The sequence below is a fragment of the Hylobates moloch genome, unplaced genomic scaffold, assembly GCF_009828535.3.
Source record: "Hylobates moloch isolate HMO894 unplaced genomic scaffold, HMol_V3 SCAFFOLD_15, whole genome shotgun sequence".
In the NCBI taxonomy this organism is placed as follows: Eukaryota; Metazoa; Chordata; class Mammalia; order Primates; family Hylobatidae; genus Hylobates; species Hylobates moloch.
Window position 1 is genome coordinate 96,214,433 of NW_026652290.1, and position 11,880 is coordinate 96,226,312.

At 55.7% G+C, this 11,880-nt stretch overlaps 2 protein-coding genes across 3 annotated transcripts in view; both read left to right on the forward strand.

Annotated features, from left to right (window-relative positions):
- The window catches only part of ZNF77 (zinc finger protein 77), a 263,032-nt gene that overhangs the window by 139,975 nt on the left and 111,177 nt on the right, over positions 1-11,880 (forward strand). The gene's annotated exons all lie outside the window — the stretch shown is intronic.
- Positions 1-11,880, forward strand: part of TLE2 (TLE family member 2, transcriptional corepressor) — a 58,058-nt gene that overhangs the window by 7,537 nt on the left and 38,641 nt on the right. The window contains exon 2 of the mRNA XM_058428766.1: positions 1,373-1,532. Coding sequence (XP_058284749.1) covers positions 1,373-1,532 — 160 coding nt within the window. The remainder of the gene's footprint in view (positions 1-1,372; positions 1,533-11,880) is intronic.

Below are 11,880 nucleotides of genomic sequence, written 5' to 3' on the forward strand. Positions count from 1 at the left end.
CCAGGTCAGGCATTCAAGACCATCTCCAAACAAACAAACAAAAAAAGCTGCAGAAGGGGCCAGGTGCCATGGCTCATGCCTATAATCCCAGCACTTTGGCAGGCCAAGGCTAGAAGGTTACTTGAGGACAGGCCAGGCATCATAGTGTAGACCATGACTGTGGTCTCAGCTGCTTGGGAGGCTGAGGTGGGAGGATTGCTTGAGGCTTGCAGGGAGCCGTGATCTTGCCACCACACTCTAGCCTGGGCGACAGAGTGAGACCTTGTCTCAAAGCAATAACAAAAAACAAAAAGCTGTGCCAGGCGAGACGGCTCATGGCTGTAATCCCAGCACTTTGGGAGGCTGAGGAGGGAGGATCACTTGAGGCCAGGAGCTTGAGAGCAGCCTGGGCAACACAGTGAGACCCCTGTCTCTAAAAAATAAAAAATAAATAAATTAAAAACTAGAGAGGGGAGCTGAACCGCCTGGTTTCCCCTCTGAGGGCCTAGGATCCCCTCTAACTTTCTCTCCTGGGTAATGTCTGTCTTTGTCCCCCTCCTTCTCCAAGTCCCCACTGCCGTTAAAAAAAATTTCCGTTCATTTAAATTGTTAAGTCAAATATGAAACCGACTTCCGAGCTAGTACTGGAGAGTGGACTTAACTGTTTGGTGCTTAATGAGAACAGCTTCTACATAGAATCCTTGGGGACTTGGGGAGAAGGGACAAACCCCTGATATGAAGCAAATAGAACTCAGGTTTGAAACAGATTATCCAACAATCTCCCTCGCCTCGCCCTCTCTGCCTCGGGGGTCTCTGATGGTCTCGTCTCCCTCTTTCTGCCATCTCTGGGCTTCTCCCTCTGCCCTTCAAAGTCTCCAGCTTGGGTCCCCTAACCTTCCCTGGATCTCTTGATTGGCGCCTCCCTCCCTACCATCCCCATCCCGCTCCCGCTCCCCCCACCTCCCCCGCCGCCGCTGACCTCCCCCTGCAAACCTCTCCCGCCCACCCAGGCCCACCCCCCTCCCAGGCCCCCCTTACCCCGCCCCCAGTTGCTGGGAGCCTGCCAGGCCTGAAAACCCGCCCCTCCTCCGCCCCCTCCCTCTCCCTCCACCTCCGCCCCTCTGCCCCTCCCCCGCACCTCACCACCCCCCACATCCTCCCTTCCCCTCCACGGGGTACCCTCCACCCAGGGGCCTCCTCCTCTCCCCTCCCCTCCCCTTTGCCGCCTCCCCCTTTGTCCCTCCGTTTCCTCCACCATCCTCCATTCTCTCCTCCTCCCCCTCCTCTTCCCTCCTACACCCCCTTCTCGGGTCCCGGGGAGGGGCGGTCCCCACCCTCCCCGCGCTCCCCCCACTCCCCTGACTCCCCTCACTCCCCTGCTGGGCCTGCCCAGGCCTGTCGGGGCTCAGCGTGGCTAATGGTGGGTTCCCCCGCAGCAGCGCAGGAGGAGGGCGCCGGCGACCCTGCCCTAGGCCTGCCCAACCCTGCGACTCGGGCCCGCCGCAAAGGCAACCACAGAGCTCCCAGCTGGAGCACGTGGCTGTGTGACCCTGGTCAGGTCCCTAGGCGTCTCTGGGCCTGGCTGCCCCCAAAGGCTCACCTCCCAGCAACTGGATTGGTGCGGAAGGAAGAAAAACCAACCTGGGGCCTTTCATTCCTGTATTTATTGGGCGCCTACTGTGTGCCAGGCTTGGGTATCACGGACCCAGACAGAGCCCCTCTCGACCCTCGTGGAGCTCACAAAGTCATGGGGAAGGTTTGGAAAACAGGCCAAGACCATTGCAGAGAACACCAAGTGGTAGGAAGAAAAATCTAGCAAGGGTTGGTGACAGACAGAGACGGGGCTGCTTGGCCCAGGAGAGGAGGGGAGGCCTCTCTGAGGAGGTGACATTTGAGCCGAGGAGGGCTTGACAGCAAGAGCCCATGTTGGGAGGTGGCTGTCGGGGAGAGGCGGGTGCTCCAGGCAGAGGGAGTCCCGTGGCAAAGCCTGGAGGCGGCACTGTACCCATCCCAGGGCAAGCTCTCAGCCCGTAACTCGGAGGGCCACGGTGTGTAGATCAACCGGGTAGCCCAGTGATAATAGCAAGGCAGGCCGGGCACGGTGGCTCACTCCTGTAATCCCAGCACTTTGGGAGGCCGAGGATCATTTGAGGTCAAGAGTTCAAGACCAGCCTGGCCAACATGGTGAAACCCCGTCTCCACTAAAAATACAAAAATTAGCCAGGCATGGTGGTGGGCACCTGTAATCCCAGCTACTCGGGAGGCTGAGGCAGGAGAATGGCTTGAGCCTGGGAGGTGCAGGTTGCAGTGAGCTGAGATCTCGCCACTGTACTCCAGTCTGGGGGACAGAGTGAGACCCTGTCTCAAAAAAAAAAAAAAAAAAAAAAAAGCAATGGCAGCAGAGGCTGTCATCAAGGGCCACTCTGGGGTTGGTGACAGTACTATGCCGCTTTTCCAGATGAGCAAACAGAGGTCCACAGGGGTTGAAAGGTCTCACTGCAAACCAGAAACTGGACGAGGAAGATAGAGATTGAGGTCGGTAATATAGCAAAACCCCAGCTCTACAAAATCTGAAAAAATGAGCCAGGCGTGGTGGTGTACGATTGTGGTCTCAGCTACTTGGGAGGTTGAGGTGGGAGGGGTTTGCTGGAGCCTTGCAGGGAGCTGTGATCACGCCACTGCACTCCAGCCCGGGCGATGGAGCGAGACTTTGTCTTAAAATAATAACAAAAAACGAAAAGCTGTGCCGGGCAAGATGGCTGAAGACTGTAATCCCAGCACTTTGGGCGGCGGAGGCAGGAGGATCCCTTGAGGCCAGGAGTCGGAGACCAGCCTGGGTAACATGGTGCAACCCCATCTGCCAAAAATACGAAAATGAGCCAGGCGTGGTGGCGGGCGCCTGTAGTCCCAGCTACTCGGGAGGCTGAGGCAGGAGAATCGCTTGAACCCAGGAGGTGGAGGTTGCAGTGAACAGAAATGGAGCCACTACACTCTAGCCTGGGCGACAGAGTGAGACCCTGTCTTAAAAAAATAATAATAATAATTTTTAAAAAATTCAGATTGGGCCATGCAGCCAGGGGTTTGTTCAACCCCCATCTGTGCTGTGCCTTCCAGGGGGACCAGGCTGGGCGAGTTTGGGGCCCAGCAATGAGCTCTCCAGGGAAGGAGGGAGGGTGGAGATGGAGACAGAGTCCATGGGGATCCTAGGAGGGTGAGCCCCCAACTTGGTACAGAGGGGTTACACGTGGTGTGGGTGATGGGGTTGCTGCAATGACCAGAAGGCCCCAGGGGTTTAAAAATGGGGTTTGTCTGGGGTGCCAGCCCCATCTCTGCTTCCGTACCCCAAATTGTCCCTGCTGGGCCGCGCACCCTCCCACACAAAAATAACGGTCCGGGCCTTTTCATCTATCGAGCTATTTGATCGTGTGATGACTCAATGAGACGTTTCTATAATTATCCCACTGTACAGGGTCACAGTGACGCAGCAGCGGAGGTGGGGTTTGAACCCAGGCTTGCACATCAGTGACAGTTGGTCACAGCCTCTGGGGGTGGTGTGATCTCTGAGATCTCAGCTGACCCCTACGGGTTGTGTTAGCGCTGGGCAGGTTAGCAGGGGACCTGGCGTCGTGTCCGGCACGCTGGGTGACCTTGGTGAGGCTCTATCCCTCTATGGGCTTGTGCACTTACTCTCCCAATAAATACAGCGTAGCCGGTAGTATGCTGGGGCCTGGGCAGACCATTCACCCAGAAGCGAACAGATAGTATGTGTTCTGACAGCCACAAGGCCTCTGAAGAATGAGGGAAGCTGAGTAGGTAGGAGGAGGGGAGCTACTCTAGCCAGGCTGGCCTCTCTAGGATGTAATGTTTGATCTGAAAGGAAGACAAAGGCTGGCTGTGGTTTAGGCAGAGGAAACAACCAATGCAGTGCAGAGGTCTTGAGGCTAGACTCTGGTTTGAGGAAGAGGGAGAAGGCCTGTGTGGCTGGAACAGGGGGAGGAGTGGGAGGAGGTGAGAGGAGGGAGGCGATGGAAGTCAGATCACATAGACAGAGGTAGGGAGTTTCGATTTTATGTTGAGGGCAATAGGGAGCTATGGAAGGTTCTTGAGCAAGGGAGGCATGGGCTCTGATTCACTTTTTTTTTTTTTTTTTTTTGAGTGGGGGAAGGATAGAGTTTTGCTCTCCTTGCCCAGCCTGGAGTGCAATGGCACGGTCTCAGCTCACTGCAACCTCCGCCTCCGGGGTTCAAGCAGTTCTCCTGTATCAGCCTCCCAAGTAGCTATAGGCGCCCGCCACCACACCCAGCTAATTATTTTATTTTATTTTATTTGGAGACGTAGTTTCACTCTTGTTGCCCAGGCTGGAGTGCAATGGTGCAATCTCGGCTCACTGCAACCTCCGCCTCCCGGGTTCAAGCGATTCTCCTGCCTCAGCCTCCCAAGTAGCTGGGATTACAGGCATGCACCACCACCCTGGCTAATTTTGTATTTTTAGTAGAGACAGGGTTTCTCCATGTTGGTCAGGCTGGTCTTGAACTCCCGACCTCAGGTGATCTGCCCGCCTCGGCCTTCCAAAGTGCTGGGATTACAGGCATGAGCCACCGCGCCCGGCCTTAATTTTTGTATTTTTACTAGAGACAGGGTTTCACCATGTTGGCCAGGCTGGTCTCGAACCCCTGGCCTCAGGCAGTCCCTCTTGGCTTCCCAAAGTGCTGGGATTACAGGCGTGAGCCACCATGCCCAGCCCTGATTCACATTTCAATTGATCATCAAGGATGTGGGGGCAATGGAGAATGCATAGCATAGATGTGGAGTGTGAGGGGAGGGTGGGAGAGAAGGACCCTTTAGGACATAGTGGGGGCTGGACACAGTGTTTCACACCTGTAATCCTAGCACTCTGTGAAGCTGAGGCAAGAGGACTGCTTGAGCCCAGGAGTTGAAGACCAGTCTGGGCAACATAGTGAGACCCTGTCTCTACAAAAAAAAATTTTTTTAATTAGCTGAGTGTGGTGGTACGCACCTGTGATTCCAGCTACTCCGGAGGCTGAGGCAGGAGGATGGCTTGAGCCCAGCGAGGTCAAGGCTGCAGTGAGCTATGATGGTGGCACTGCACTCCAGACTGGGTGACAGAGTGAGACCTTGTCTCAAATAATAATAAGGACAAAATAAATGTTGGGAGTACAAATAGCTACCCTTTATGGAGCATTTACGATGCATTATTATTATTATTATTATTATTATTATTATTATTATTATTTTTGAGACAGAGTCTTGCTCTGTCCCCCAGGCTGGAGTGCAATGGTGTGATCTCAGCTCACTGCAACCTCCGCCTTCTGGGTTCCAAGGATTCTGCTGCCTCAGCCTCCTGAGTAGCTGGGATTACAGGCGTGTGCCACCTCGCTCGACTAATTTTTCTATTTTTAGTATAGATGGGGTTTCCCCACGTTGACCAGGCTGGTCTCGAACTCCTGACCTCAGGTGATCCACCCGTCTTGGCCCAACCAAGTGCTGGGATTACAGGCATGAGCTACTGCACCCGGCCTACTATGCATTATTGTAAGTACTTTAGAGGCCTTATTTGAAGATTCTATTATCAACCTTGTGTTCCAGACAAGGAAACCCAAGCAGAGTGACCATGCCTGGCACTGAGCCACTGTCACACTGGGACTTCTCCCCCAGCCACCCAGTTCTTACTCAGGGAGAGGCTGGAGTTTCTGAGCCCCTCGGCCCATCCTAGTGCCTCCTGCCACGGGCTCCCAGTCCCTGACTCCTGCTGGTCAGAACCCACTGTGACTTCAGGACCCATGCAAAAGTAGGCACAGGGGCCCTCTAACCCTAGGAGGTATCTACCTCTCCCCTACTTCACAGCTGGGGAATGTTCACAGATCCACACGGCAAAGCTAGGGGTCAAAGCCCAAGGCTCATTCTGTCACATGAAAGGGCTTAAGGCTGCCCCATCTTTTTCTGTCCACTTAGGGTTAGGGTGATCTAAAGGCACTGCTCAAATGAGGCAACTCCTATGCATTCTGCAAAACCCTAGCTTAAATACCAAAACCCAACATCTTTTTGTTTTGTTTTGTTTTGTTTTGTTTTGTTTTGTTTTTGTTTTGTTTTGTTTTTGAGACAGATTCTCACTCTGTTGTCCAGGCTAGAGTGCAGTGGCGCGATCTCGGCTCACTGCAACCTCCGCGTCCCAGGTTCAAGCAATTCTCCTGCCTCAGTCTCCTGAGTAGCTGGGACTACAGGAGCTGGGACTACCACCATGCCCGGCTAATTTTTGTATTTTTAGTAAAGACGGGGTTTCACTATGTTGGCCAGGCTGGTCTCGAACTCCTGGCCTCAGGTGATCCACCTGCCTCGGCCTCCTAAAGTGCTGGGATTACAGGCGTGAGCCACCACACCCTGCCCCAACATCTATTAAATACTACCACCCAACATCTAGAAAGCTATCCCAACTTCCCAGTGGGGGCGCTAAATCCTGGCTGAGCCTGCCCCCACTCCCACCCCCAGCTCTGATCCTCCCTAACCCCAACTCTGACCACAGGGGTTCTGAGAGAGCTGGGCTCCCTCCCCCTCCTCCCAAACTTGGGAGCCCCTCCTTGAGTTTCCACCAAGGTCAGCCCTGGCTGCTCACAGGCAGAACAGCACGGAGTATGGGCTTCAAGAATGAGTTTTGTCCAGCAATCTCACTGTGCATGTGGGTAAACTGAGGCTCAAAGAGAGGCCCTGGAGGTTCTAGGGAGATGGCTCCCCATGTTCCTGGGTGGAAGGAAATGTGTGTGTGATTTTTCCGGGGGGCACACCGCCAAGCGTGGCGGGGAGCTGAGGCTCAGAGGTCACCCGCGGGCCCGGGGCCAGCGGGAGGGGATAGGCCTGGCTGGTGGCCCAGCAGCTCGGCTGGAGGGGGCGGTAGGCAGAGGTTGGCGGTGTCGGAAGCCAAAGGCTTGGCCTCCCCGAGGGAGCCGCTTTCCCGGCCCGGGTCGGATCAATGGGCTGTAATTATACCGCGCCGGGCCGGGAGCCGGCAGGGAGGGAGCGGGAGCTGGCGGGAGGGAGGCGGCGGGCGGGAGAGCGCGGGCCTGAGAGGTACCCACGTTACTTTGATTGACAGCCTGGGCGGGCACCGCGCGGGAGCTTCTGGGAATCGTAGTCTTTTTCTGAAAACCCGTGCTCCCCTCCAGCTTGCACGCTCGGGGAAACTGAGGCACAAGGACCAGCACCGCCCCCCCTCCACCCCTGCCTACCTATAGGCCCATCCCCCTCATCTGGGGGTAAAACTGAGACCGTTCCTGGAGCCTCCGGGCTCAGGTAAGAGCTTCAGCTCTTCGCCAGCCGTCCAGCGTGACTTAACTACTCTTTGCCTCAGTTTACCTATCTGTGAAATAGGGAGAAAGATGCAACCTCTGCTCCGCCAGCTAGCTGGTAGCATATTGCACGAGGGTCCCTTGTTTTTAAGGGGAGATAGGCCAGGCTTGGGGGTGACTCGCTTTCCCCTGTTTCTGGAGCCTTATTCCCCCTCCTCCAATCCGGCCGGGCTCGGGCGTCCACTAGGGTCTCAGATTCTCCTAGGGAGGGGGGCCACACTCGCCAAACCCCGCCGGGAGCGCCGAGCTGCCTTCCGATTGGCCCTATTGATCCCAGTGCCTCCTGCCATTGGTTGCTGGTCTCCTAATCCCCATTGGCCAGTTTCCTCTGTGACGTCACTGACCCATGTGGGAGCGTCGCGAGCGGATTGGCTGGCGCCCCCAGCCAACCACCGCGGAGAAAGGAATTTCCACAGTAGCTGGGGCGGCCAGGCTGATTTAAGGTGGTCTGAGCAATCCGGGGTCCCAGCGCAGCTTCTCAGCTTTTTCCCTTTTTTTTTTTTTTTTTTTTTTTCCCGTAAACCCACATCCACATCATAAAACCCTAGCCAGGAACCAGGGGCTGAGCCTCTCTGTAGTGGGAAGGGGGAGATCGGTGGCTGAGCTCCTTTTCCCCTCTGGCAGCTTCTTCCCTGATGGTGCAGCTGGGGAAACTGAGGCCCTAAGAGGTGGTCCGTGAAGTCCCACGCGGCGAATGAAGTCGCTGGGGACTCTGCCCAGGTTGGAACACGCCTGGCGGGTTGCTTCCCTGCTTCCTGCTCTGGCCGGATGTGGTATTTTGGGGAGTTATGGAGTCACAGGCGGCCAGGGGTTCCCCAGTATGCACACAGTTGCTGGCAGCTGAGTCTCCCCAAATTGCACCCGCTGCTCCCAAAGTTGGGGACGTTGCTGCCCAGAGCAAAAACTCCTCCTTCCTGGCGGATCGCACACACCAAGGGATGGGGTGTGTTCCTGTGTGCGTGTGTGGTCTTGCGGCTTCTCGGGCAATCCACAAATCTGTATTTACCCTCCCCGGTGCAGTGTGCCTGTTAGAGGGATCTGAAGATCCCCTCCTCCAGGAAGCCTCAGCTCACTCACCGGGCAGGGCCCCTGTTCCTCGCCTGGCTGCCTTCATCCTTAGCTCGCTCCTGTCCTGACACTGACCCTATGTGACCCTGGGAGGGTACGTCCCCATACTTCTGTCCCCGCCAGATGCTCTGGGAGCCCCTCCCTGGAAGGCCTGGGGCTGGGTCTTCTCTAGGGCTCCAGCCTCTTGCAGCATGTGGAGGTGGTCGTAGACTAAATATCCATTTATTCCCCAACACCAAGCAGTTTATGTCCTGTGTGTGTGTGTGTGTGTGTGTGCGCGCGCGCGCGTGCACGCACGTATGGAGAAGACAGGAGGCGAAGAAGACAGGAGGCGAAGAAGACAGGAGGCTGGGGGAGATGGCTTTTGCAGGAGACAGTTTTTGGGTTGGGCCTTGAAAAAAATGGACTTTCTCCAGGCATAAAAGGAGGGGGAGGGAATTCCAGGAAGAGGTAACAAGCAGGGAAAGGCCCGGAAGTGGGAAAGAAAGGACACAAATTAGGTAATCTGGCCAGGGCTGCTGGAGGGGGTTGGGGGTGTGGTGTGATCTGGTGGAGGAAGGTGAGGCTGGCTGGGGCAGGGATGCAGAGGTTCCAGTGCTAGGCTGAAGAGCTGGAAATTTATCCCTAGGGCAATAGGGAGCTAGGGGAGGGTTTGAGGGAAGGAGGGCCAGGCTCCAATTGAAGATCACCAAAAACAAAGGCTGCTAAGAGGGAGGAGGTGGCTGTGGTCCAGATGGGAGAGAGGACAAAGGCCTGGTCAGGGTGGGGGCTGCTGGGGTGGGGAGAACGGAGGAGGGTTGCAGGCCAGGTGCTGGGAATAGAGGGCTAGGGTGATGCTCTGGTTTGGAGTATCTGGGGGGCTTTGTGTGGGGACCCTGATAGGAGCAGGGGGTAAGAGTCTGAGATCTGGGGGACCTCTAGGGGAGATGCCCAGTTGGTGGCTGGACCCACAGGGCTGGGTCTCAGGCTAGGAACCGGAGGTGGGGCCAGAGCTTGCAGCCATCCTCATGAGGTGGTCACTGAAGCCTGGAGGGGGAGGCGGTGTCTCAGAGCCCTGGAAGCCAGAGGTGTGGGTCAAGGTGACATTCAAGTGACCGGGCTAAGGAAGGACAGAGACCTATGTTTATTATTTTACTTTTTGTAGAGACGGGGGTGGGGGGTGGGTCTCGCTATGTTGCCCAGGCTGGTCTCAAACTCCTGGCCTCTTTGCCCTCCCAAAGTGCTGGGATTATAAATTTGAGCCACCACACTTGTGCTTAGAGAGGGAAGAGGGCCGCCTGGACAGGAGAGCCCTGCAGAGGGAGGTGAGGCTGCTCTGAGCAAGCCTTGTGATGGAAGTCAAGAAGGAGCCATTGGGTTTCGAGAGCCAGGGGCTTTGGCAGAAGAAGGAAGATCTGGAGGGGCGCGGTGGCTCACACCTGTAACCCTAGCACTTGGGAGGCCCAAGCGGGCGGATCACCTGCCAGGAGATCGAGACCAGCCTGGCCAACAAGGTGAAACCATGTCTCTACTAAAAATACAAAAATTAGCTGGGCGCGGTGGCTCACGCCTGTAATCCCAGCACTTTGGGAGGCTGAGGCAGGGGGATCACGAGGTCAAGAGATTGAGACCATCCTGCCTAACACAGTGAAACCCCGTCTTTACTAAAAACACAAAAAATTAGCTGGGCGTGGTGGCGGGTGCCTGTAGTCCCAGCTACTTGGGAGGCTGAGGCAGGAGAATGGCGTGAACCTGGGAGGCAGAGCTTGCAGTGAGCCGAGACGGCGCCACTGCACTCCAGCCTGGGCGACAGAGCATGACTCTGTCTCAAAAAAAAAAAAAAAAAAAAAAAAATTAGCAGGACATGGTGCGTGTCTGTAATCCCAGCTGCTCAAGAAGCTGAGGCCTGAGAATCACTTGAACCTAGGAGGCAGAGGTTGCAGTGAGCCGAGATCTGTAATCCCAGCTACTCGGGAGGCTGAGGCAAGAGAATCACTTGAACCTGGGAGGCGGAGGTTGCACTGAGCCGAGATCATGCCACTGCACTCCAGCCTGGACGACAGAGCATGACTCTGTCTAAAAAAAAATAAAACACCAAAGCAAAACGCAACCAAAAAGAAGGAAGATGTGGGGTGGACGGTTGCAGACAATGAGGACAGATGCCACCATGTATGCTCAGGGTCCAGGCAGGGGAGATGTTGGCTTCCCAGGGGCAGCGAAACACCTGCCGGAAAGGGTTTGGAATCAGCACTTCACAGACCCCCAAGAACCTGGAATGACGGACTCTTGGCAGCGTGGAATGATGGCGCTCCCTGTTTGTGAGAATTTCCGAGCAGGGAGTGTGGCCGGTGGTTTCTGGCTTTAGGCTGGTTATTGAGCACTTGCTGTGTGCCAGGCCCTGCAGAGACCTACACAGGCTCGGTCCCTCCACAGCCTTCTTCGTGGTGAGGGAGACAAACAAGGATGCAAACAACCACCAAGTAAACATACTCACATCCAAAACACACTGTGGGCCGGGCGCGGTGGCTCAAGCCTGTAATCGCAGCACTTTGGGAGGCCAAGGAGGGTGGATCACCTGAGGTCGGGAGTTTGAGACCAGCCTGGCCAACATAGCGAAAGCCGGTCTCTACTAAAAATATAAAAATTAGCCAGGCGTGGTGGTGGGTGACTGTAATCCCAGGTACTCGGGAGGCTGAGGCAGGAGAATCACCTGAACCCAGAAGGCGTAGGTTGCAGCAGTGAGCCGAGATCACGCCACTGCACTCCAGCGACAGAACGAGACTCCGTCCCAAAACAAACAAAAACAAACCGAAGGCCAGGCATGGTAGCTCAGGCCTGTAATCCCAGCACTTTGAGAGGCCGAGGCAGGTGGATCACCTGAGGTCAGGAATTCAAGACCAGCCTGGCCAACATGGTGAATCCGTCTCTACTAATAATACAAAAAAATTAGCTGGGCATGGTGGCAGGACCCTGTAACACCAGCTACTCCAGAGGCTGAGGCAGGAGAATTGCTTGAACCCGGGAGGCATAGGTTGCAGCAGTGAGCCGAGATCGCGCCACTGCACTCCAGCCTGGGCAACAGAACAAGACTCCGTCTCAAAAACAAAAACAAAAAGCCACACACTATGATAGGAGCCAGGAAGAGAGGGAGAATAGGACGGAGAGTGTGAAATAACGGGGTGGGCAGAAGCTGTTGAAATGGGTGGCTAGGAGGGGCTGTTCCGAGGAGGTAGCTTTTGAGCTGAGACTTGAATGATAAGAAGCAGGGGAAAAGCATTCCAGGTACAGGGAACAGAAAGTGCAATGGCCCTGAGGCTGGACTGTGCCTGGTGTGTCGGAAGAGGCCAGTGTGACTTGGGCAGAGTGAGTGAGGGCGAAAATGACCGGAGTTAAGATCATGAAGCTGGCTGGCCGGGTGCAGTGGCTCATGCCTGTAATCTCAGCGCTTTGGGAGGCCAAGGTGGGAGGATCGACTGAGCCCAGGAATGCAAGA